The following is a 26,411-nucleotide window of genomic DNA, read 5'->3' as shown; positions in this document are numbered from 1 at the left end:
ATCCCGCTGGTTCCAACGATTTTGTTGAATTATTTATATATATATATTTATATTTTACTGGGTGCAAGAAATGTGTTACCATTATTCAAAATCCCTCCCTCAAAATTTCAAGATTAATACAACTTATATTAATTAAAATGGGATTGATAATGGTTAGTCTTTGAAATGCTGATACTTACTGGCTGATTTTTCAGCAGGTTTTTGTTGAAATGCCTGTTTCTTAATCCAATCCATACACTCTCCTAGTTTCTTGCTCTCTGATGGGCTGATTGCATCGTCACACTTGTAACACCTACACAAACAAAGAAACCATACAATGCGGTAATATATGTCTTTTTTAAACTAATCATTTCAGAAACAATATTTGCACAATTTCAATATTACCAGCATTGTTGGACTTTACAGCGGTGGGTTACAAAAATTGCTTGACACCGAAGTACCATGGGAATTCAGGGGCACAAAATTGAATTGTTTTTAAATATTTTTAAGAATATCATTTTCATACCATTTTTTTATTGGTGGGAAATTAGTGCCAGTTGGGCAGGTGTAATATTGCATTGAGAAATCCTGAGTGTTAGACAGTTTTAACCAGCATCAACCATTACAACACTCATCACCATCTTTGAATTAGCACATTTCACATGTATCATGTGCCCCCCCCCCACTAGAGAACTTAAACTAACAATTCCCAATAGAAAAAAGAAAACAATGAAAATTAAAAAAAGATTCTCGGTATCAAGCTGGTTCTGATGATAAGACTGATGTTACCTGCAGCAGACAGTGCGCTCTTTCATTTCTATCACCTATCTTAAAGGGATGGTCCGGGCTGAAAATATTTATATCTGAATAAATACAGTAAAATCCACAGAGCAAAATGCTGAAAATTTCATCAAAATTGGATAACAAATAATGAAGTTATTGAACTTTAAAGTTATCAATATTTTGTGAAATCAGTTATATGCACATCGTCATGAATATTCATTAGGTTGAATGATGATGTCACATCCCCATTTTCCTTTGTTTTATGTTATTAATGTACATGAAATCATAAATGTTTCATTTTTTCATACATGCGTAAATGATGTGTCTCCATAATGATGAAATAAGTTGCGGCAATAAATAACTAATGTAATTAATCAGTTTTTAAAAATTCAATACTTTGTTTTGTCCTTAGTAGAAAAATTTTGAATAAACCTAATTTCAAATAAAAAAATATAAAAGAACAAGTGGAGATATGACATCATCAGCCCACCTAATGAATATTCATAAAGATATGCTTAGAACTGTTTCACCGGAATAAGGCAAATCTTTATTTGTTATCCGATTTTGATTTCAAATTTTCAGCATTTTGCTCTGTGAATTTTACTCTTATTTATTGAGATTTCCAGCTTGGACCATCCCTTTAAAAGCATTTCAAAGCGTTTTATCTGACATCCATCAATGTGAGATAAGGAAAGAGAGTGAGGAGAGTAGGAAGGAGTGGGTAAGGGTGATTGCATGAGTGTGAGATGAATCCAGCCAACCTCATTCAGTCAAATAAAATTGGATCTAATACTTTGGATTGCTGACCGATGGGCTAGGTAGAGGTGTTGTGGACGAGTGTCCTCTAGGAGTATCAACCAAGAGGCCAAGGGTTTGAATCCCACCACAGCACATGCATTCTTTGGCAAGTCATTTAATCTACATTTCCCACTATCCACTCTAGTGTATTAAGTGGGTACATGATAAGAAGAAATTCCTTGAATTCTTGAACACTGAGGCAGTCCAACTAAACTCAGGAAAATAAACAGCATGTAAAGCAGAACTTGCTTGGAGAACAGTGTTTGGAACTAGAGTGGCTACCCTGGGTAAAATATGATATATCTGTCATTATTATTATTATTATTACGTGTTAGTTAAAACTCACCACACATTCCAATTAGCCAAGCAGACAGCTACAGAATGTGAACCTGTCCTAGGTGTCTCAAAATGTTTCAAGGCGTGCTGGGCTGGACTATTACGACAACATCCCTAATTACATAGAAAGAAAGAACAAATATAACCCTGATTATTCAATAACAGATGAATACCACTTAAACTACAAGTACATGTAATTCAGCCCCAATAGCCTCTTATACAGTATTATGAATGGCATTGAAAAGAAATCATTTCTTTTTAAACTGTCAGTTTCGCTTTCATAAAGATATTCAAATGTTCTCCACAATATCAAAAACAATCTTGATTCTATATTTATACACACCACATGATAAACTGAGAAATATTAAAAACTAAACACCATTTCTGCATTCATTTAGATGATGAATCAAATACAAATACATGTAGTTATTTGGTAAAAGAGAGCTTTAATCTCTTCTGAGATGAGAAGATAAATGAAGCCCTTTATGAAATTAATGTGTCTGAAGATGCCATTGGCAACATGGTTGGAAACATGTCTCTAACTTTGGGCAACCCCATTTGATTTTGTCAAATACATTTATAATAATTTTCACTTCATAATGAAATGGGGATTTCAATAATTATCACCCTTTTTGAGTACATTTCAGCTGTTTCATGATGAATTCAAAGAGAATGTTGAAAAATCTCTGTCAAATATGACATAAATTGTTTCATGATAACCTACATGCAAATGAACATAATATGCCTCATTTAAATCAGTGTAAATTAGCATACATGTTGGCACTATCACGAATCAAGCCAATATACACCAATTTCAATGCAGATTACATCTTGGGCCACCATGAACGATTCCAACCAAATGTAGGTTGAGTGTATATTTCACCATGCTCCACTGTGATATGGTATAAAAAACGCTCAAATACACACACACAAAAATGAGAAATTGTCGCCTCATTTGTTTATCATTAGACCAAGCGCTAAATGGCCACATTGTCAGTTAAAACAAAAGAAACATGGACCATGGTTCAATTCTGTGCTAAATTCTGGGAAGCCAAAATATCAAAAGTTTATATCAGACGCTTGTTTCTTATGTTGAGTTTGCGCATTCCTCAAAAGTAATTTTAGTTTTCATTTCCTGACAAATGAGCTATTAGATATTTGTGACAAAGTTAGCTTTCCATAGATAAACCACAACTTTAAACCAGAGTTTAAATAAGACCCAAGTTCAGATTACGGCCCAAAGGATTAATAGCCCTAATGAAAATATACAAGTGGAAATTCAACGGATGAACTTACCTGACTTCCACATGCTAGACAAAGCCATATGACCGGCTCAAAGACATCACCATCTACTTCATCAACAGGACTGCTTTTCTTAACACTGCTTCCACTTCCTTTATCACTAGTACATGACTGTAAATAATAATATATAAACATATTATATTCTAAAGGCTGCTTATAACAATGCAGCGTGCTACATAAGCACTTGCCCAATTGCCCGGGGCAAGTAAAAGTTAGGGTTGGGCATGCGTTTTGAAGTAAAGACCAAAACTACATGTACATGCCCAAATTTGGCAAGCGAAATTCTCACAGTAGAATGACCAAAATTATGGTCGATATGATTGACCCTACATGTAGTTTTAGTCATGGCAGGCAAGATAAAATCACTTTTGAAAAAGAAATGCAATAAGGTAGATCGGTTCATGTCAAAAGAGAGAAAAAGGTCAATGGTTTATAAAACTGCAAAACTTTCCTTAAAAGAGGTAAAACTATTTTTTTCAAGGATTTTTTCGGGCAAGTGAAATGGATTTTCGGGCAAGTATATTTTAACTTTTTCAAAATTTACTTGCTCGACTGGGCAAGTGCTTTTAAAAAGTTATGTACATGTAGCACCCTGAACAATGGCAGTATTCTTTCAGTACTTCTCTTTAATAGCTAATGAAAGTTACAGCATTGCGCAATATCGAGTGTTCAATTCAATCATCTTGGTCATATTACAATATTACAGATACATACATGTACAGTACATATCATAGTTAAATTTTGTTTGCCTTCTACATGAAGGTGCATGAATGTTTTTCCTTAGACAAACATTGAAACTGGAACCTAAACTTCCTGAATCTTTAAACTTATTGTTAAACCTAAACAGACAAATAGACCTAAACAGACAAATAGAGAAAACAAGAAGTAGAAAAGGAATAAAAAAAATAAGTTTAAATATTTAATATGAAATAAATTGGAAAGTCATGTACATTATTGAACAACTGACAAGTTTTACTATCTAAACTTATTATAAACATAGTCTCATGACTCTTTCTAACATACAGTGTTTGTATTAATGTACATGTACATGTATGTGCCGACTTTGTAATGACGAAGGTAGAAAGTCAAACATTGATATTTTTGATCTAAGGTTAAACTGAGAAACAAACTAATTATGCACAAGAAATAAACACACAACTTGCATTGGACTTACATTCTTTGGACGGATCTTTCTGTTTAATCACCTATCCACCATTAAAAGCAATACAACTCTACAATGACATGGATCCCTTACTGTGGCCTTCTATAAGGTCTGCTTCCTAGGACAGGATCTATTCAATTAGAGCCACTCACTATCTTAAGGTGTCATGTGGTTTCACTCTAACATACGTCATCAATTGACTCATATTCTACTCCAAGACCTTTGTACAAATTTTCTGGGCAGTAGATACATGCACATTTACAGTGTATATGCCACAATACCACCTCATTCAGGGGAGGGGAGGGGGGGGTTCATTTATGCTATAGATTTAATATCTTTTGTCTTGTTTTTTCCTTTAATGATTTTCAGGTTAATCCTTCAGAGTCAATTCAAATACAATGTATCATGCATGAGGGTGTATTTCCATGGGTGCCTGTTTGTGATTGTTTTTTTTTTATATTCACAATCTACTTCTATTTCTCTATTTCATTGTTAATTACTTTGTAATGCATTTTATGTAAAAGGCCAATATTTTACAAGCTTCAACCTTTTTTTTGGGGGGGAGGGGGTCCTAACCATTTTGTTACATACAATATTATGCTTTGTAATTGATTTATATTTTATACTGGTTTGAATAATAAAATGAACTGAATTAATTTATCATTTCACTGTACATGTATGCATCTTTAATTTAAAAGAAAATCAAACTTTAAAGGTTATTACATGTATGAAAGAACCAGTGAAACTAATTCATTTCCACCAAGATTCTTCATCATGGTACACTGTATATGTGTGATCAAAGTCAAAGGAAAGAGCAAAAAAAAACTAGCACATCAATGATGTGCAGCTCATCCGGCATCAAAAAAATTTAACTCAATTTTAATTTCAGCCCAGTTGACACTGTAGTGAAATATACTGGTGACATATATGAGGAAACAGAATTGAAATGATGAATGAGAAGCATTTTTTGTGATTTATAAACAAATTTCGTATAAGCATAAATGATTTTCTTGTCAAAATGTCTCAATTCTGTGTAGAACCTTGGTGAACCTCATGTAGCTCTTAGATGGAACAAAAAAAATCAAAATCGGTCAACAAATAAATAAGCATTTATTTGTGATTATGAATAAATTTTGCTTATGAATAAATTTTGCATAAATTAGCAAAAGTAATTTTCTAGTAAAAATGTCAAAATTCTCTGTACAAGTTTGAACCTCGTGCAGCTCTACAAGATGGAAAAAAAAAATCAAAATCGGTCAACAAATAAAAGAGGCATTTTATGTGATTTATGAATAAATTTGGCATATATTAGCATTAATAACTTTTTACTCAAAATTCTGTGTAGAAGTTTGGTGAACCTCAAGAAGCTCTACCAGATCCAAGAAAAAAAATCAAAATCGGTCAACGTATTACAAAGAAGTTTTAGGTGATTTAGGTGATAAATGCGCATAAATTAGCATATTTCATGAGTTTCAAAATTCTTTGTAGAAGTTTTGAATCCCCCACCTAGTGCTGTCATATAAGGCAGACAGAATTGAAATTAGACTTGAAATGACGAAGAAAACGCATTTTGAAATTGTGGACAGACAACGGATACCGACGGACACCTTCGGGCCAGATGAGCTAAAAAGAAAAAAGAAAGAATGGTAACTTACTGAGCACTGTCCAAAGCCATAATTCTTGAGACCCTTCTTCACACCAGTCAAGCTGACAGACTTCTCAAGATGGGTACATTCTTTACCTACATGTATTAAGGAATAGAATTAAAGTGTGAACTCAATTTGCATAAAAGATTACTAGTACTAGATATACATAAAAAATTATTTTGGTTGGGATCCTGGAAAGATTTAATAGTCTTTTTTGTACATAACGTACATGTGCCTTTCAGATACTATGCAATTATCAAGTTTGTATGATGAAAAATTAAAATGTATAAATTACGGATAAATTAAACAAAACAAATCAATAGAAGAATTGCTTGGTCACTATTATTTGAATATAAGATATTCCAATATACAGTATATCACTGAAATATTGAACCTTTTAGACAGACTGTCTGAGAACTAGAACTACATGTACATTTAATGTATATGGCATGAACAGTAAGTAGTTTCAGGCTTTACGTCTTTATATTTTGGGGGGAAGACCACTTTCCTATATATGTAGGACACTTTCCCTTAATGACATTTGACCTTGATCATGTAACAAAGACTTGTCAGTGATACTTGATTATCCATACTGTATGTTCACAATTCATAAACTACATGTATATCCATAAACTTTGAACGTCATGACAGCAATTTAATAATTACCTCCAAAATGGCCAAAGTTCATTGATCTTAATGACCTTTGAGATTGGTCATGTGATCTGAAACTCACACAAGACACTTGATTACTCTAATATCCAAGCTTTAAGAACTAGACCAATACAATTTCAGAGTTATGGTAATTCAATCAATATCCCCAAAATGGCTGAAGTTAATTGACCATAAATGAACTTTGACCTTGGTCATGTGAACTGAAACTCACACAGGATATTCAGTGATACTTGATTAATTTACTCTTAAATGTCCAAGTTTTATGAATCAGATCCATAAACTTTCAAAGTTATGATGGTAATTCAACAAATAACCCCAACTTGGCCAATATCATTGACCCTAAATGACCTTTAACCTTGGTCATGTGACTTGACACTCAGGAAGGATGTTCAGTAATTAATATTTGATTACCCTTATGACTAAGTTTCATGAATTAGGAGCAGTTTCAGTTTTCTACTTTCAGTTTTTTTATGATGACATTTCAAAAACTATTTTGATATTGACTCCCCCAACATGGTACGATTGACCCTAAATGACCTTTGACCTTGGTCATGTGACCTGAAACTCTGGCAGGATCTGTAGTAATACTTAATCAACCTATATCCAAGTTTCATGAACTAGGTCCATATACTTTCTAAGTTATGCTGTCATTTAAAAAAAATTAACCTTCATTTAAGAGTTGATGTTGACGCAGCCACCATCAGAAAAGCGGCGCCAACAGTCTCACTATGCTATGCAGGACCACAAAAAAGCACCAATAACATTACCATTCATTTCATACATCTAACATAGTTTTATCAGTAGAAAGGAGCATTCTATGACCTACCTTTAACGGTTTCTTCATCTGATGTATTATGATAGTCTGTTTGCTTGGTTCTGTTTCTCTTCTTACCCATATCGGCAGGTCCAGTTGCTCCTTCCTTCACTCGCATTGAGACAAAATCCAATGTCACATCACCAAATTAAAAATACCCTTTTGCACTGAAACAAGAAGAAAAAAATACAATCATCTATCATCATCATCATCATCTTCGTCATCATTCATCATCATCACCATCATCATAATCATCATCATCATAATCATCATCACCATCATCACCATCATCATAATCATCATCATCACCATCATCATAATCATCATCACCATCATCATCATCATTCATCATTCATCATCATGAATCGATGATGATTGTCATCATCATCATCAACGATGATCATGAAAGATTAATGATCATGTTCATCATAATCATAATCATCCCCATCATCATAATCATCATCACCATCATCATCATCATTCATCATCATGAATCGATGATGATCGTCATCATCATCAACGATGATCATGAAAGATTAATGATCATGTTCATCATAATCATCATAATCATCATCATCATTCATCATCATCATCATCAAAGATGATCATGAAAGATTAATGATCATGTTCATCATAATCATCATCATCATTATCATGGAGCATTGTGGCCCAGTGGATTAGTCTTCTGACTTTGTACAGAGGATTTGAGGGTTCGAATCCCAGCCATGGCATAATTTCCTTCACCAAGAAATTTATCCACATTGTGCTGCACTTAGTGCTGCAGCCGAACCGCAAAACCGAACGGAAGTTCGCCGAACTTGGCACTTCCGAACCGGACCGAACGCAAAGGCCTGGCCTCGGAAGTTCGGTAAAAAAAAAAAGATAATATGCAATGCATAAAATATGATGACTACATAGATTTAAGTATAAAATTAAACAAAAAAATATTGGTTAGTGATTGTGCACAAAGAGAATTCCACTCAATATATTTTTAAAATCCACTATGATAGCTCCCATCTCGTCTTTGATTGAACTGTTATCAACTTAAGAATATTTCATTAACATAAATATATTTTTTCTTGATAAAATGAGGGGACATTTTGAAGCTAAACTCGGTATAAAAGTGTGGTGTAATTACGTATTGCCGTAATCGATCGTAATCGTAATGGAACCTAACCATTTTGTATTCAATAAAGAAAAAGAACCAGACATAAATTCATTCCTCGTAAATGACAAAGTATGACAGTTTCGGTCTCGTGTTTGATTAAATTTTTATCATTTTCAATTTTTTTTATAAACATGAATATATTTTTTTCCTTATAAAATGTGGGGACATTTTAAGCTTAACTCAGTTAAAAAGTGTAGTTGAATTACGTAATGCTGTAATCGGACGTACATTTAATGGTTTTGTATTTAAACAAAGAAAAAGACAAGACATAAATTAATTCCTTGTGACTGACAAAGTAATGGTAAAGTATATATTTCACCTTCTGAAATTTCCATATTAATATAAAAGATAAATAAGAGATGAAGGAATGAGGGTGAAAAAAAAAAAAAAAAAATTCAAACCAAATCAACGCATGTTCCATGATCGATGTTCCGGAAATGGTAGGTAAGGAAAGTTGAAACAGGAAGTCCAAACAACCTGCCTTCGGTTGCTATTATACAGGTAAAATTCGTATTCCGAACTTGAAGCGTTTTTCCGTTGTCAATATTTTCTTAAAAGTGGTTTAATCTGGTCAATTACTGAAAATGAAATGATAAATTATCAGTTCCGTCTTAGTTCTGACGATTTACCCCGAGTGATTTCACAACACTAAAATACACAGTACAGTCCCATGTACTCATTTTCGTGTTGGAAATATGTTTGTAGTCACGTAGCGTCGATCTTTCTGGACCAAGAATGGACTGATATTTTATCTTTTTAAAGTAATCAACTGACCAGATTTTACCACTTTTCAGAAAATAGGGACTTTCTAAAACACTCATATTCTTTGGAATGTGAATTTTACTGGTATAATAACAGTTGAGTGGAGGTTGTTTGTCTACTGTTTCGAGATTCCCGATCAACACTTTCCAATTTGAGAAGCTGCGTTGGCAATGACATCGTAATCGATCATGATAATAGCTACATGAAATAATCATGAAAAAAAATATTCTGATCTTTGTAATTCTGTTTCTGTCCTGATTCTCTCATTATCAATATTTTTTTCTTTTTTTTTAAATTTTCATTTTAAAAATGAAAGTAGAAATGACTTATTTTTTGTTTAAAGATTAAAACCAAAGAAAGTTCAACAATTTTCATAACTATTCTTTTTAGAAACAAAATTTATTATAAATATATGACAGATCATCCTGCCGCTCACTAATCACTTGTTTATGGGTCAGCGATCTTTATTTTTTATATGTTAAATTTAATTTGGCTTTTATTGCCCAACCCCGAACCGAACCAAAGTTCAGAAAAAAATTGCCGAACCCTGCCAAACCGAACCGAACCCGAACATGCCGCCTGACTTGCAGCACTAGCTGCACTTTACCCAGATGAGGTGAATGGGTACCCGGCAGGATTAATTCCTTGAATGCACCAAGCGCTGAAAGGCAGCTAGAGCTAAAGTCGGGGTGATAATAATAATACACTGCGCCTCGGAAAAGATTATTTCTAAACAGATGGTGCGATATTGTTCTTCGCCAACGTTACAGACGCATACATCAGGTAACGTTGGTGAAGAACAATAGGAAACAAGATGGCGGCGTAAACATTGGGCAAGTCTCTTCCGTCTTTCCACAATATTTTTCTCATTTTTTTTAATGAATTCTTATTCAAAAATAACAACGAGAGCATAGAAATGTCGGGAATGAAGTTTTATCCCATGTACATGATTTAGGGCTAGATCTTTTAGAAGGAAAGTAGAAATCTTGGGGGTGAAAGTTTCAGATTTTGGCTTCCTATGTGTGGGTCAATGAGAAGGAAGACCTGGGGCCGATTGCACGAAAGGGTCTTTCCAAGGACCGTCTTTCGTGTCGCCCATCTTTTATGAAACGCTATAAGAGGGGTGTTTCTGAAATTTATGATAAAGAATAAGATTCGTTAGTTTGCTTTTAAATCCAATTTTATACAATTTAATGATATATCACATTATTTTATAAACAAATATTTTGATTGTTTTAACAGACTATTGAAATACGTGTGCAGATGATTTATTTAAATGCGTTTCACATGGCGCATCATAAATATGGGCGACACGAAAGACGGTCCTTGCAAAGACCTTTTCGTGCAATCGGCCCCTGGCTTCGTATGAGAGTAACCTTACGTCAGTAAATGATTTTTACTCTCTAGAATAGAAGCCGCCTGGCTAACAACACCTGGGCCCCAGCCAGGCTGTCCCTTAAATTAAAAAAAAGTGGGGCCTAAATGCAAACAGCACCAGCGTTGCACAGCACACTGCACTTCGCTCAGCCCCAGGCTCAACCTCATGGCCATGGGTTTCTGACATCAGTCTATCAATACAGAGCTACAGTCTCACGCATTATGCGTGAGACTCAAGCATTTTGGACTCTTGTTCATTCCCTCAAATCTCTGTCTCACGCAACTATCACAGCCTATCCCCATATACATTGTACACAATGTCTGTGATCTCACTCAGATTCACAGAAAATCTCACGCAAAATCTACTCTTTCGTTGTGGAGGAACATAGATCTACCAGCGGCAAACACACTTTACCCCAGTTCCAGTAGCTCCCAGTTCCTAAGACGGGCTGTTGTCATCAGGTCACAGTTAGTGAGTCAGACGTACCCAACTCAGTGCAGGCTCGTCTTGATAAAGAAGGCTACTTCTCCAACTTGTCGCCTATGTCATCAAGGTGATGAAGACACCATCCACTTCATAGCTAGATGCCATGTGTTTGACACTCAGCGTGATGAACTTCAAGAAGAAGTCAGAAAATTAGGCCTTCCTGCATCGATCTGCTCCTTATTTTCCCAAGACTGCTGTGAAGACTATGCTAAATCCATTCTATTACCTGTCCATCCAAAACTATCTTCTTCCATGCATGACAAGCTGACCACTAAACTCTTACTCTTCCTGCACAAAATCCACATCTCTCGTACCTCCTTTCTCTCTTCTCTCTCTTGAATGTGTATTAAATTGTACTGTATCACCGATACTACTCTGTGGAAGTGCTTTGTGCCCTTATAATCATTTATGCAACAATACAGCAACTAGACAGCTGGCAGCCGTCTGTTTCGAGGAGTTTTTTAACATTTTTTTTATATTTCTCCTCGTACACAGACGGCTCGCTATCGTGCAGCCACCATTAGGGGACTTGCAATGCAAAATCCCCCCATCGGGGCTTTTCAATTTTTGTCTTTAATGAATAAAAATTTCGAAAATTATAGTGACCAGAGTGCAAATTTATATTCCCTCTTGGCATCAATTGCCAAAAAACGGAGAAAAATGAAGTTAAAAGGAACAAAAACAGTGACTTACCTCGGCTGTCGCGCAAATTCACTTCCCCGTTTTATCCGATCTTAAGTACATAAACATATGGCCATTTAGTCCCTGTACAGATCGCGCTAGAACTTCGGTCTCTGTATTTGGTGAGTGAAGCCAACGAAGTTCAGCTGAACAACCAACAAAACAGAGACCGAAGCTTTTGGTCTATACAGCAACCAGCTGTAGATCTCCGGGATCAGCGGAGGAAGAAGAAGAAGCTGGTCTTTGAACTTGGCATCTCTGTCAATAGTAATTAGTAATACTTTAGTATCATTATCAATCACATCCACGATCGCACTGCACCACAGTCCACATCCAGTCACCCCACACATACCCACGTACATATGCATACATAACCAAAGCATAGCCCGCACTGCAGCCAGGCACGCGCAGTCCACACATCAAATCAGTCATTCTCAGTCAACCAGAGAAATATAGACTAGTCAAAATTCGACAATTTAAAGAGCGATAACACAAAACAAACGAGGATTTAAAAAGATATGGAAATACTCACTACAATATCAACAGCTCAAGATAGGGATATAATCATTTAGATTTCTAGAACAACATTAATCCAGTCATATAAAACCAAGACTTCACGAAAATCACGGTATAATAAAACAACCCCGAACGACCTCTCGGAAGTTGTACCATCCTCTTTTTCACACTCTATTGAATCAATATTAGTCGGTAAAGAATATATATTTATTTTTTTTAAGTTTAAAAGCAATAAGTAGACTGAAAATAAATACTTTGTATAGTTTATATTATATTGTTGACAATGAATTATTATAATTTTTATTTTTACATATTTTATTCCATTTCAAAAAAATCCTTATTGAAAAGGATATCGAGTAATGTTATCGTGGCAAAATTTGATTGATTGGAAGTTAATCAGGAGATTTTGCAGGGGTTTTATGAGGAATGGAAAGGTGAGTCCGTAAGTTGATCAGGATTTCCGTAAAAATAATGTAGTTTAATGATAAAAGAGGATTTTGATTTTCAAAAATTCGTTGTATTGCTTCTATTATTGGATTAAATGAAGGTTTATGATTGGGCTGTGTCCCACTAACTATAAATTATGTCTGCAGTTTCAGTGGCTGAGCTCGAGCTCAGGTAACCCACTTGTTCACTGCTACCACCCTGCCTGTGGGGAATCTAGAGGTAGGACTATGGTATGCCAATGTTGTACAGAGCACACACTTTAAAAAATCATTAAAATATCACTTTTGTGACCAAAATTACTAATTTCCATACAGTTGCAATTTATTTTTCATTAGTAACTTGGGAATAATTTTTTCATTCACCAGCGCGCTCAAAAACTTGAATTTTGGGCATATATTTGTGTGCGCCCTCTATTGGTGGAAAGTAATATGGCAAGAAAATTTTCATTTTTTGATCTCTATTTTTAATTAAGAAAAAAATGATTTAAAGAATCAAATTTAAATAAGAGCCAAGTTGTATTAATAATAAGTGTAATGGAAACTGTCAGTGTAAAAAATCAAGCATTTGCCCCAACGAAAAAGAGAAAATAAGCCAAACATTGCCACCCTTATTTTGCCACACATGGAGATATAAGTGAGAACAAGGTTATATCATAACCTTGTTCATTGAATGAGTGAGGTAACCCAGGCATGCCAGGGGCTCGCGGCCGCGTAGCAGTCGGGAGCCCAGGATCGTAGTACGTGCAATTTGGCATACTCACCTGACAAGCGTAAAAAGTATGGTCAAAATAATTCTCCGAATAAATAGTTTAAACAGAAATCAAGCACTTATCACGATTATATGGATGATGGTCTAACGAGTGGCAGTTTTTCTGACATCTGGCAGTAGAGGCGCACTGCCAATATAGGAGACTCTCTCCAATATGGGAGTCAATCTCCCATATTGGAGATTTGCTTTGCAAAAGGACAAAAGAAACAACACCAACAAAAGCATGATTTTTTCCACCAAAAATTTTGTCTCACTGAGGTCAGAAGCCCATTTGTTTTGTATGTGATCGACAACAAAAATCCTTATCAAAACAAAAGTAGACGGTGATTTTTATTTTAAAGTAGACGGTGAAAAGGGGTAATTTTTCATGAGGAATCTGCTTATCACATTTTTATTTGCCGCCAAGGTAATCCTTTTGCCGCAAATGTAAACAAAGAAAATTGGTCTCCAAAACTGGAGACTGTCTCTGACTCTGAAATTGGATACCCAAATTCTTTACAAAAGTCTCTGATATTGGAGATAATCTCCCACATTGGAGACAGTCTCCAATATTGGCCGTGCGCCTCTACTGTCTGGGCACAGACTGGAACCTCAAAAAACGAAAATTTCTCTCCTTATCTACCCCCGTCTCGATCGGCCATTTTTGTTATGAATTGTGGCTACACAATGACATTGTTGTTAGACTTGAAAAAGAAATTATAAAGTCTTAAAGAAAAGGAAGGGAGGGTGAATGAAGGAATAAAGGAGAGAAAGTGAAGAGATGAATTGGGAGGAAAGAAAGAAAAAATGAAGGGAAAAAAGTTAGAATAAATGTTTCTGTCATTCTTTGAAATTAATAAAGAAAGAAGAAAAAAAGGAATGGAAGATGAATTATAGGCCTACATTTTTAAAGAAAAAATAAAGGAGAGACAGGAAAACAGAAAGTAAGAAAAAAGGAAGAAAGAAAGAATGGAGAAAGAAGTATGTTTCCTTATTTCTTTGTTCAAACGAAACAAAGAAAGAAAGAAGAAAAACAGGAAGGAAGGAAGGAAGGGAAAGAAAGAAAGAATAAGGGAAAGAAATTAGAAGGAAAAAAGAAGGGAGGAAAGAATGAAGGGAGGAGAAATGGAAGGAGAGAAACAATGAAAACAAAAAGGAGAGGAAGGGAGAAGGAAGCAAAGAAAAGTTTAAGGAAAGAAATAATGAAGGAAATTTAAAGAAAAGAAAGTAAAAGAAAGAAGGAAAGAAAGCTAGGAAAGATTTGAAATACAGATTTAAAAAAAGGGGGCAACGAGGAAGGATAGATGACAGGGGGGGGGATAAATGCCTAATGCCAATTCGTCCAATATACAACTCGTCTACTATCATTTGGTCTACAATCAGATCAGTTCGTCCACTATCCACATGGTCTAAATGCTATTTCGTCCACTCACCATTCCGCCTAATAACCAGGTGGTCCAGTAGCCAATTTAGTCCATACCACTTAATCTAATTGAACTCAGTGCTATTTTGGGAAATGAATGAAAAGAAAATGGATATAATAATCCCAACTGGTCATACGATGAAATGGTCATAGACAATCTTTGGATTTATAGACAAAGTGATATTGGACTAAATGATTTTAAGACGAAATGTTGATTTGCGGAATGGCATTAGAATAAATGAAGGTATACCATGTGATGAGTGGACGAGTTGGAAATAAACGAATTGAGCATTTTGCCTTTTTTTAATTCTAAGATTGTCATTGTATTATTTTCAGCCGGTAGTACCCCTTTGATAAATGTCAGTGGTTTGACAAGTTGTTATTCTCTGACAGTTCTACATGTATAAAAGTAGCAGTCAGATGCAGTGCATCTCTGTCAGGTGACACCAAGGAATTCACTGTCAAAATTATTAGAACTGACAACTTCCATGAAACAGCTTCCAGATTTACATCTCTGTTTTGTTTAAATTAGGACCATAGGCGGCGGAAGCGGGGGGGGGACGTGTCCCCCCCTAAATTTGAGTTGGCGTGTCCCCCCCTAAATTTGAGTTGGGGGGACGATCCCCCCCTAAATTTTTAGCTTATGACTTTTTTTTTTTGCTTGTCAATTTTTTGGCCTGTGTCCCCCTCAATTTATTTTTGCTGGTCCAAAAATTTTTGGTGGCCCCCCCCTAAAATTTTTGGCTTCCGCCGCCAATGATTAGGACCCATCAAGTTGGCATGCAAGATAAATGAATGAAAGTCAATTTTCATTCTTATAATAAATAATCTCTAAAAGGGTATTTTAATCCCCCCCCCCCTTCCCTTCCAGGAAAAAAAAATGCCAGTCTCTCCCATTTTGTTGTTTTATCTTTTATTTTATCTAGTAGAAACTATTTCCTGAAAAATGAAGAGGAAACCAAATCTGCACAATTTTATAGAAAATGTTTTCAGAGCAGACAATGATCAAAGAGATGTAAAAAAAGAGGAGACAAAAACAGATTAGGAATGTGCTTATTGCATGTAAGTGGTGATAGACTATGAACTGTGAAATATTTTATGGAACACTGCTTTTTCCCCCTTTCAGATTCGTTTAGAAACCTGTCAGCCCTAGAAACGCTCCAAGATGCCAGGGCTAAACCGAGGTACCTATCTTCAACTGGCTCTTCTTCTTCTCATTGTTCCTGCTCAGTATTTCCTCACTCAGTGGAAACCATCAACAAGTGCACAGAGGAGTATAGAAATTGAGAGGTAGGCCTATGATTCATTATTTAATATTGTTTGTTAAAATCAATTTTAGGAATCCATAGACAAATTAAATCTCATGAATTGATTTCATTTTGTTTAAAAGTGATTTTAGGTGTTGCTACTTGATAAAATGCCTGCCTGAAAACTACTTAGTGTGAAGATGATGATGATTATTATTTCTTTTTGAATTTTATTTTTTTATTTATTTATTTGTTTATTTATTTATTTATTTATTTATTTTATTTATTTATTTTTTTTTTTTTGAGGGGGTGAAGAATGAAATGATGACCATTCACCAAGTTTCCTTGATTTAATATAACATGCATCATCGTCACCATCATTCTCATCATTATCATCATCTCCATTATTATCATCATCATCATCAACAACATCATCATCATCAACATCATCATCACCATCATCACCACCATCATCACTATCATCATCGTTATCACTGTTGCCATCATCATCATCATCACCATGCATCATCATCACCATCATCATTATCATCATCATCACCACCACTGTCATCACTTTTATCACCATCATCATCACCATCTCATCACTATCATCACTATCATCACCATCATCATCGCCATCATCACCATCATCTTCCTCATCACCATCATCAACCTCATCACCATCATCACCATCATCATCATCATCACCACCATAATCACCACCATTATCATCATCATCACCATCAGCATAACCATCATTATTATCACTATCACCATAATTATTATTCTTATCATTTACTCTCTCTATCTCTTAGATTGCTTACCAGACTACACTCATGGCATGGTAAGTTTACCAACCCTGACTGGTGGAATCAGAGAGCTCTTAATGCATGGAATACAATGGCTGACTTCATTGATCACATAGAAAACTATGGTGAAAGATTGATGTATGGAGCATCTTCTAAAACAAGTGACTTTGATGAGAATGAACCAGAAGGGGAATCACCTGCTTATGAAGTCTTGAAATTCAGGGAAAGCAATGGATATTTCGGTGGTAAGATCTTTGTTCTCTTGAATTAAAACCATACAGCTTTTAACTTCTAGACACTGTGTAGCCCGTGTAGAGGAGAGTCACCACCTTTGCACGTTAAAAACCCACTGTACTATTCATATAAGAGTAGGGGGAAACCCTGGTGTAGTGGTCCACCTGCATCCTCCCCAATCAGTTATATCGGGAGGAGAGACCTGCGGGTCATAGTGATTCAGTTCGCTTTTCACCTCCCAGGCACAGGTGACGCCAAACAAATAATAATGATAATAATAATGACAGTATCTTATCCAAATTATTTTGAAAAAAACATGTTCTCCTTCGTGAGTTTGTCAGTGTTTTTATTCCATGAATAGGCCTACCGCTTGCCATTTCCTTTGCATTTTTTGCAAAATAATAAAAAGTGCTTTGCAAGTTATAACCATGCAACAAAATAGCTGAGAATTGTAGACTAATGCTGGCAAGTGGGCATTAACGGGCAAATGAACCTGTATTCTTGATAGAATTAGGTAGATTGTTCCATGTATTTTGGACAAATGGCTCAACACGCTCACTTGTCAGCATTGCTTCAATATCTTAGACTATGAATATACTGGTGTGATAACTGAGCTGCTTTATAGAATGAGATTGGACAGGAATTCGACGGGGAAGATTGTTTTATTGTAGCAGTCTTATTTGGAATCTATGTTGTATAGGGTGACAAGTAGGAGTGTATTGAATTCAGATGAAATCCTTTATTTTCCTTTAAAACTAATAGTAAATATCAGTTCTATAATCTACATGGATTTTACTATTTTTAAGATTCAAATAAAACCTGGAGCAGGATGAAAAAAAAAATTTGTTTACTCTTCTGAATTTTGAAATCAATGCAGGGAACAGAACTGACACCATGGTAGGATAAAGAGCCGGGGGTGTTTCATCAACATTTTTGTCTGACAAAATGTCAGAGCACAATTTTCCTTGTTCTTGATTGGCGAAGAAGCAGTGTTACATGTACATGTACTATGGTAATTGCCAGATAAAATGGAAGTTGTCGGATAAAACGTCCAACAACTCCTTTCATTGAACGCTGCTCAAGATTTTCCTAATGAGTTAAAACAACCAATAATGAACCAACTCTTTCATCAACATAAATTTAGTTAGTCGCTCTTTTGTCACTTTGTGTGAAGGTTCCAGCAAAATAAAGCACTTAAACAGTGAATGGACTACTTATAGAAAGAGGCTTTTAAAACTTGATAGCTTCTTTCTCGTGATAGCTGTTTAATCTATTCTTATAGGGGCTGGGTTTTAATTGTATTGAATACTAGATGGAGCTTTGAACCTCTTGATATGAATCTGATTGTATACATTTTAGTACCAAATTTAAAGTATGATGCATGAAAAAGGGGAGAAGGTATTTGATGTGATATCCATTGATTAATATACAATACTTGTAGCCTGCATCTTGTGACTATGATCTGACTGATGTAGTGATGTGTTGGCTCAGTTGGTAGAGCGTTCGTCTCAGTCTCACTAGCGGGAGTTCAGGAGATCAAGCCCTGGCCATGTCATACCAAACACACATTAAAAGATAGGGAGGAGTTGCTGCTACCCTGTTTGCATTCATCGATTTAAGGGATAGATCCGGCATTGCACGGTGGCTGCTGGGCCGACAATCAAATGGACAAAATAGATTTCTTTTTCAAAAAATAAAATTTGATTTGGATTTGTATAAAATTAAAGTTTTATTTTTTAATCGCCTTCATGTGACACCCCAGGCTAATATATGACCAATTTTTTATTTATTTATTGATTACAGGTTCAACAGAGAAGAGAAGTCCCAGACCACGTCATGTTAGATACAGGATAGGCCAGGTGGTTAGACATAAAAGAATGGGATACAGAGGTGTTATCGTAGGTTGGGATTTAACTGCTACGGTAAGAAAATTAGGTGTATGAGCATTCCAGTGATTTCAAGTTTGGTGTCGGCCTATTGGTGTTGGTGTCAGACCAATGTTTACATTAGCACCAAACCACTTTTGAAATATAGTTTGTTCTGGGATGAAATACACTGGGTGTGGTTTAAATAATTGGTTGTAAACTCATATTAGGTGTTGGAACTAGGGAAAACAAAATTTTGGGTAACACTATCACCAACACTAACTTGAAATCACCCAGTGTCAATGTTAACGCTATGTATCCCGGGGTAAATCTGAAATGCAAGTTTCATGATGTTTCATGAGTTTTTTCCTTCAAGTCTCGCACAACTTTTTAGACCCCTTTCACAATGCCTGGATATATGCGGTTACTAAAATCCACCAATTTTTAGACTTCTTAATTTTTAACATCATATAGAATTAGCTTCCCCATGGAACATTGTTTTTATTAGTTATCAGTATGTTGTGTTTGTGATCACACATATCAATATTTTATTTCATTTTTTCATCCTCCAGGCCCCAGCACAATGGCTGAAAGACAATATACCACCAGATCAGCAAGTAAGTAAAAATTTGTTTTTGTTGTTCAGTAATAATAACAATTATGTTCTTTAAAGAGAAATTCCATTAGTTGCAGTAAACACTGATTTCATGAGAAAGTCTGTAAAACAAGGCTTAATTGTCAGTATATCATCGAGGATCTAGATCTGGTACAGTTACATAAACTGAACTTTGTGAAATCTTGAAATCTACGCTGAAAAATGTTCACACCGAAGATCCCCAACACAGATAAGCGCACGTGGGACAGTGTATAATTATTGCTTTGAATGTCGGGCCCGACGCTCTACCCAAATTTTGTGCTTATTTGCTGATTTCTCAGCAATTACACAATTTCTTCCAGAATCCTTTGGCACATACATGTACGTTTTATTTATACAAACAGACACTTTGGTGGTCATTTCATTGGATTCTGTACGAACTCATTTTTGATATCGTTACCAAATCTAGCATTTACCTTTAAAGCAGCTGTTCTTCCCCTCCAAGTCAATTTTAAAACGATACTCATATGAAAGTGAATATTGTTTTGCATGGCTCTTTTTTAGTAGGGTATTATTCAAATACATGATCAACACTCAGCTGTCAGATTGTATTCAAAAGTACAGAAATGAAATGAAAAAGTTTTTACTTGATTAATTCAAGATTTTTTTTTCAATATTTACTTTTAAATTGATTTTCTGATAATTTTTTTTAATCAAATACTTTATTTAAGCCATGTTGATATTAATAATTCAAGGAAATCATCTTAAAGTTACTGGAAAGTGGAATGGCATGGAGAAATTATTGGTTTCAATTGTTAATTTAATTACATTATCATCATAATTTGGTACATTTGGTCTCTTAGTTTATTATTATTTTTCTTCATATTTTCACCATGGTCCAGCTTGGTTTCATTATAATACATGGCTTTTTATTGCAAATTTTAGTATTATTTTATATTCATGTACTTTGTTTTATTTTCAAATTTAAAATGTTCCTCATTTGATAATTGACCCAGAAAATACAGAGTTTTGGTACTGATTGAAAAATTTTGAATAGAAAATAGTAAGATATATTACCAATATTTAGAAATAATCCCACTCTTTTCATCATTTCTTATGTGGCTGCATGGGTTGTTTTCTGATTTCCGTATTGCATACCTTGCAGAAGCAAGACATATACACAACACTCTTCTGATGGCAGAGTTGTTGTCATAAATCTGTACCTTTTAAAATTTAATAATGATGAAAACTCATGATGATTTTGAAGTAAATATGAATTCTTAAAGAATGATATTTTAAAGAATAACTTTATTTTTTTTATCCAAACAATGGAGAGATGTATAATATGATAATCAGATAATTACAAATCACATGGAAGTCAAATTCACAAGTCTATTGATGCAATCACCCTATTTTTGTCTTTGAAAAAACGTGGAAGACTTTGCACTTGCCTTCATTTATGTTTCATACTTTTTGTAGTTCTATTTATTAATTTATTTATTCATTTATTTGGTTTTTATTTATTTGTTTATTTATTTGTTTATTGAATTTATTCATTTATTCATTTATTTATTTATTCATTTATTTTTATATTTATTTTTTTTCTATTTATTTATTTATTCATTCATTTATTCATTTATTTATTTATTTGTTTATTCATTTATTTTGCATGCTACTTTGTTTCCCTTGGTCTGGTCTCCCCTTTCCTCAATCCAATCTTGCATTATTTCTTTTGTTATTCTACAATTCCAATTCTATTTTGCATGAGTATCCATAATTTCCTCAGCTAGCCTTTTATTTTTCAAATTAAGTTACATGAATATTCATGATGTATTTTTCCTCTTTATTATTTACTGCTTGCACTGGACCCCACCCCTCCCTCCATCTTTCCAATGTTGTGTAGCACACTGTGAATGCCCCATTCTATGCTCTTTTGCTTGATATACGTGATATACATGTACCTGTCCCAGTTATTGTCTACAATAGCGAAGAAGATCTTGAAGTTATATCTTTTCAAACCATGGTAAGTAGGAAAATATGAGAATATCTGTCAAGTCCTCAGAGAGAAAAAGAAAGGATGGAAGAGAGACATACAGATATACACTCTGGCAGACAGACAGATAGACAGACTGACAGACAGACAAATAGATAGATAGGCAGACTGGCAAACAGACAGATAGACAGACAAACAGACAGACAGACTGGCAAACAGACAGACTGGTAGACTGACACAGACACTCAGACAGACAGACTTACTGATGCAGACAGGCAGTGACCACCATGCACTGGTCGCATGTTTGACATCATGAGTGACAGCACTCTTCTCTGTGGGCTTGACTTACTATTGAATAATATTCTACATCATTCATAAAGGAGATGTAACAAACTTGATTGAAAGACATTGTAGTTTTTTATTGTTGTACTTTGATCAATTGGATTAGATCTCCTTTATGAATTTCTATTTCATGATTTTTTTATTGGAGCTTTTACAAGGGTGCTGCACAATCATTGTTTACTTTCCTGTGATAAAAGAAAGCCCCTGCTCTATAAGAATATTGATGTCAGAAGTTGAAATGCCAAATCTGTTTTCCATCTAATCGTATGAGAGATCAATTTGCTGGTTTAACAGAGTTCAAAGGCCTCTCATAATTGGCAGATTCTTTGGTAAAGTGTCTCAAACATTTTTTTTTCATAAGAATCTTTGTTAAGATATTCTATGCCAACTTATATACTGTTTATGGCAGTTATATCAAGCTTAAATTTCTGCATGTAGACAAAACAGTAATGGCATCGGGTAAGCCACTGAAAACCTGTATGGTCAGTTCCCCCATGTCTGCGGGGTCTCCCAAGTCTGCGCACCTGCGTATTTGCGCGATTCTAGTAAAAGAAGATACGCAACGAGCGCGAACTTTACACATGCAATACATCGACAGGTATTCTTTTAAAAATCTGACTCAAAATGGTGGAAAAATATTGAATTCAGGGCATTTCATGTGACAGCCTCAAAATGCAGCCTTTGTCATCAAAATCCCCGAATCGTGTGCAAAGTGAATGAGTGCGCAGACATGGGGTACCATTTTTTTTTTCAATCTGAAAATGACTGCCCGAGGTTTTTTCCAAGAAAATCATATATTTCTTTCATTTTTTATGAGATATTTGGCACACTAACTCATTATGATGTAAGGAACATTATCAACTGAAAGATTTTATGAAATAGGAAGAAATTCATCTTAACTCAAATTGTTAGGTGCGCAGACTTGGGGCCCACCATCATATGTAAAACAGCTCTCTCTATATATTTTTTTGTTTATTTAAGTTACATAACTATAAATAATATCCAACTAAAATATTTATTTGGATTTCCTGTTGAGCAATCGACAGTTACCACTCTATGGCTTTGCTTCCATCAGAGTGATGCATCAGACTCAGATCCAGGAAAGGAACAATGGTTGCAGCAGCAGACTTGTCTTAACCCCAAGACTTACTGGTTCATAGAGGCTAGTTCAGGCATGGTGTAACAAACAGATGCAACATGGCTCATCAACGGTTATAAGACATGGTACAATGGTACTATTCAATATGTTCATCAATGTTCAATATCTCAAATAGAAAATAAAGCTTTGCAGACAAACCCACATGGCTGCCTTTCAATTTGATTGGTTCACAGTTTTTCTTTATAACTAGACTCCATAGTGTGAAGGTTTGCAGTCAATTAGCAATGGCAAATCAAGATCATTGTTCCATGAAAATTTGTTTCAGACTTTAACCAGGAACCAATCAGATGTGTTCTATCATATTTAGAATCCGTTATCAACCTTTGTGTTAACAGGGTCCTGAGGACGAAAAATGTTTAGACATTTGCTCACCTCATCACTCTGATGTACACAAAACATTGCGCTGTTTTGTATCGATTTGTCATACAAAGTCTGAACGTGCCTCTAGTTTTGTCCATATTTGATATTGCACATCTCTGCCCCTGTTCCCACTTTTCTGCAGCATTTTAGACACCAGCCAAACTACTTGTTATTGGTACACAGTTTAGATAAACAGTCATTCACTACTGCTTATATCACACAAGAATTGCTGCAAGGCGTCCAATCTATAAAGGTAGGGAGATCCATGGTGGATGACAATCAATTCGTCATAATAAAAATTGGTTGGTCAGTCATTTATTTTTCCATGTCTGAAAAACATAAACTTTTTGTTTAGAATGACTATCAAACTGGGTGAACTATTCTTGGGCTCCTTTTATTGACTTCATGCTTTATAGAAAATCCTGTAAATCATAAAAACATATCTATTCATAAATCATGTTTATCATGAGAGACTCCATAAATAATCCCTGCTAATATTGTTTGAGCATTTATGGTGTTCAGAAATGATACATCAAAGCAAGTATTTGCCTAGACATGAAAATATCTAGGAAAAGTATTAAAGGTAAACATACTGTTCAAAAGTTGACATCATGAGCCGCTGTCAGGACACGGTCTAAATTAAAGAAGACTTTTAGTTGTACATGTACCTCTATGGAGTATTAAATTTCATTTCCTCCTCAAATTATTCATAACAAAGATATTGAATTATTTACCTAAGACTTGGTAGAAATTTGGTGCATAAACATCAATGATGAAGACCTGGAGGGGCTACTTCCATTGACAAGTGGATACCATGCGCGATCATGGGGTCTCGAAAAGCACCCTAAACACAGATTTTCCATATTCTGAAAATGCACCCCTTAACAGTATTAGCGTGTGAAACCCTACCCTTAACAAGTATTGGAAACAAGTACTCTTGGCAAGTATACCCTGAAATGAACCCCTAAACAAGTACAGCGATATTTTAATTGTTATGTCACGGTCGTTGGTTTTTCCTTTACCTACATCATAGGGTTTAGTACAGCCCCATCTCCCAAACCTCGCGCAAACTGTACTCTAAACAGGTAGTGTTGACTCGTGGGGAAAAAGTACATTCTTATAAAGCAAAATAGTCTTAATTTTGTATACCCTCGCCTATTTGACCTTAAACAAGTAGCCTTCCTAGCGAAAATAGATACCCTTTTTTCATTATTTTAGTGTTTTTTTACACCCTTATTACGTTACGTACATAACGTGCCCTATCTTGAAAAAGACATTGTTTTTATGTGTTTTACTCGTCAATGTAAGTGCCCTCCGGGATGAAGATGACATTCACCCTTTGCTTGCAAAGAGGACCACAATCTCTTGTAGTATAAATTCTTGTGGGTGGGAAGATGGCTGACTAGACCAATCATCCTCTTCCCCCCCAAAAAAAAAAAAAAATCTAGTGATTATGGAGAAGTAAATACAGCTGGTGGGCAGGCTGGGAGATGGTTCTTGCTCTGCCTTTCACATTTTGTCATTCCATTTCTTTGCAAAAAAAAACAAAAAAACTTGGACATACGTGTGTGTGATTCAAACTTATTGTGACACCCGATCAGCTTGGTGCATTCTGGTCTTAAGGTTCTATATTACTTAAAGAACTTATTTATGAAACCACCCCAGGTTGAAAAAAATCATCCATGCTTAGTTTTTCTTTTTATAGTTTGTGGTATATTCAACCTTAAATTTCAATAGTTTAAGGGCATGGCTGCTTTTCTTTTGGGCACGTTCCTTCATGTTTATTATGGCAAAAATGAAGAAAATAATATTCATGTCCTTGTAAATAGGGCATCCACGACCATTCACTCTGATGACCTTTGATAAGCTCTGATATCACCAATTTGTCTCAATGTGTTCACTTGTTCTCTTGTCTTCTTCTCTCCCAAGGTCCAGCATCCTCAGATAGACGAGTATTTTGAAGCATTCGATGGATCAAGATTCCTGGCAAGGTCATGGTTAAAAAAGATATATCCTCATGATCAATGATACATCAGAAGATCATATTCCATGATCAAACATATATCAGAGGATTACATCCCATAATGAAGGGTGCATCAGAAGTTTATATCCCATGATCAATGATACATGAGAAGGCTATATCCTCATGATCAATTATACATCAGTAGATTATATCCAGTTGTCAATGATATGAAGTCAAACACTGTCTATAATGACAGCCGAAGGGAGGCAGGTCATTAGGAGTAGTAACCCAGGGAGCGGCGGCCCACATATTGGGCCGGCGCCCAGGAGCTCACCGTGTATTTACCCATACAGTCACGGGACAAGGGTGGATTATGGTCAAAATATCTAGCAAGATGAATTGTGAAAACAGAAATTATGCACTTACCACGATTATATGGATGATGGTCTAACGAGTGGTAGTATCCTGACATCAAGGCACAAACTGGAACCTCTAAAAAACAAAAAGTTCTCTCCTTCTACCCCAGTCTCGATCGGCCATTTTTGTTATGAATCATAATCATAGCCTTGATGTCAGGATACTACCACTCGTTAGACCATCATCCATATAATCGTGGTAAGTGCATAATTTCTGTTTTCACAATTTATCTTGCTAGCTATTTTGACCATAATCTACCCTTGTCCCGTGAGTATGGGTAAATGCACGGTGGGCTCCTGGGCACCGGCCCGGTTATAGGAGTAGGTG

The 26,411-nt window shown here is 35.3% G+C and overlaps 2 protein-coding genes across 7 annotated transcripts in view; one reads left to right on the top strand and one right to left on the bottom strand.

Moving 5' to 3' along the window:
* Positions 1–12,647, bottom strand: part of LOC121413252 (ubiquitin carboxyl-terminal hydrolase 16-like) — a 32,599-nt gene extending 19,952 nt beyond the window's left edge. For all 4 annotated transcript variants that reach the window (XM_041606005.1, XM_041606008.1, XM_041606006.1 and 1 more), the window contains exons 1-6: positions 12,500–12,647; positions 7,505–7,659; positions 6,016–6,101; positions 3,193–3,309; positions 1,907–2,010; positions 180–292 (exon numbers count right to left, since the gene is read on the bottom strand). In XM_041606005.1, the coding sequence (XP_041461939.1) occupies positions 180–292; positions 1,907–2,010; positions 3,193–3,309; positions 6,016–6,101; positions 7,505–7,610 (526 nt within the window). In that variant the 5' untranslated portion in view covers positions 7,611–7,659; positions 12,500–12,647. The remainder of the gene's footprint in view (positions 1–179; positions 293–1,906; positions 2,011–3,192; positions 3,310–6,015; positions 6,102–7,504; positions 7,660–12,499) is intronic.
* A 187-nt stretch (positions 12,648–12,834) lies between these two features.
* On the top strand, positions 12,835–25,960 carry LOC121413251. Of its 3 annotated transcripts, none has more exons than XM_041606002.1 (8): positions 12,835–12,917; positions 16,227–16,390; positions 17,163–17,401; positions 19,194–19,312; positions 19,828–19,872; positions 21,754–21,873; positions 23,847–23,957; positions 25,634–25,960. In XM_041606002.1, the coding sequence occupies exons 2-8, from the start codon at positions 16,266–16,268 to the stop codon at positions 25,730–25,732; spliced, it is 858 nt and encodes a 285-aa protein (XP_041461936.1). In that variant the 5' UTR covers positions 12,835–12,917; positions 16,227–16,265; the 3' UTR covers positions 25,733–25,960. The 3 variants fall into 3 exon arrangements, with proteins under 3 accessions (XP_041461936.1, XP_041461938.1, XP_041461937.1); XM_041606003.1 differs by having other exon boundaries at positions 12,850–12,925; XM_041606004.1 differs by lacking the exon at positions 21,754–21,873.
* The last annotated feature ends 451 nt before the right edge of the window (positions 25,961–26,411 follow it).

The sequence above is a fragment of the Lytechinus variegatus genome, chromosome 4 (genome assembly GCF_018143015.1).
Source record: "Lytechinus variegatus isolate NC3 chromosome 4, Lvar_3.0, whole genome shotgun sequence".
Lineage (NCBI taxonomy): Eukaryota > Metazoa > Echinodermata > Echinoidea > Temnopleuroida > Toxopneustidae > Lytechinus > Lytechinus variegatus.
Note: the sequence above shows the minus strand (reverse complement) of the source record. Positions and strands in the feature narration are given on the sequence as shown.

What these genes read in the sequence shown, in the direction of transcription:
- LOC121413251 (XM_041606002.1), top strand. Translation starts at nt 16,266, where the DNA reads ATGCCAGGGCTAAACCGAGGTACCTATCTTCAACTGGCTCTTCTTCTT. An exon ending in GTTGGGATTTAACTGCTACG is followed by an intron (nt 19,313 to 19,827) that starts GTAAGAAAATTA and finishes TTCATCCTCCAG; the next exon opens with GCCCCAGCACAATGGCTGAA. An exon ending in AAGGCGTCCAATCTATAAAG is followed by an intron (nt 23,958 to 25,633) that starts GTAGGGAGATCC and finishes TTCTCTCCCAAG; the next exon opens with GTCCAGCATCCTCAGATAGA.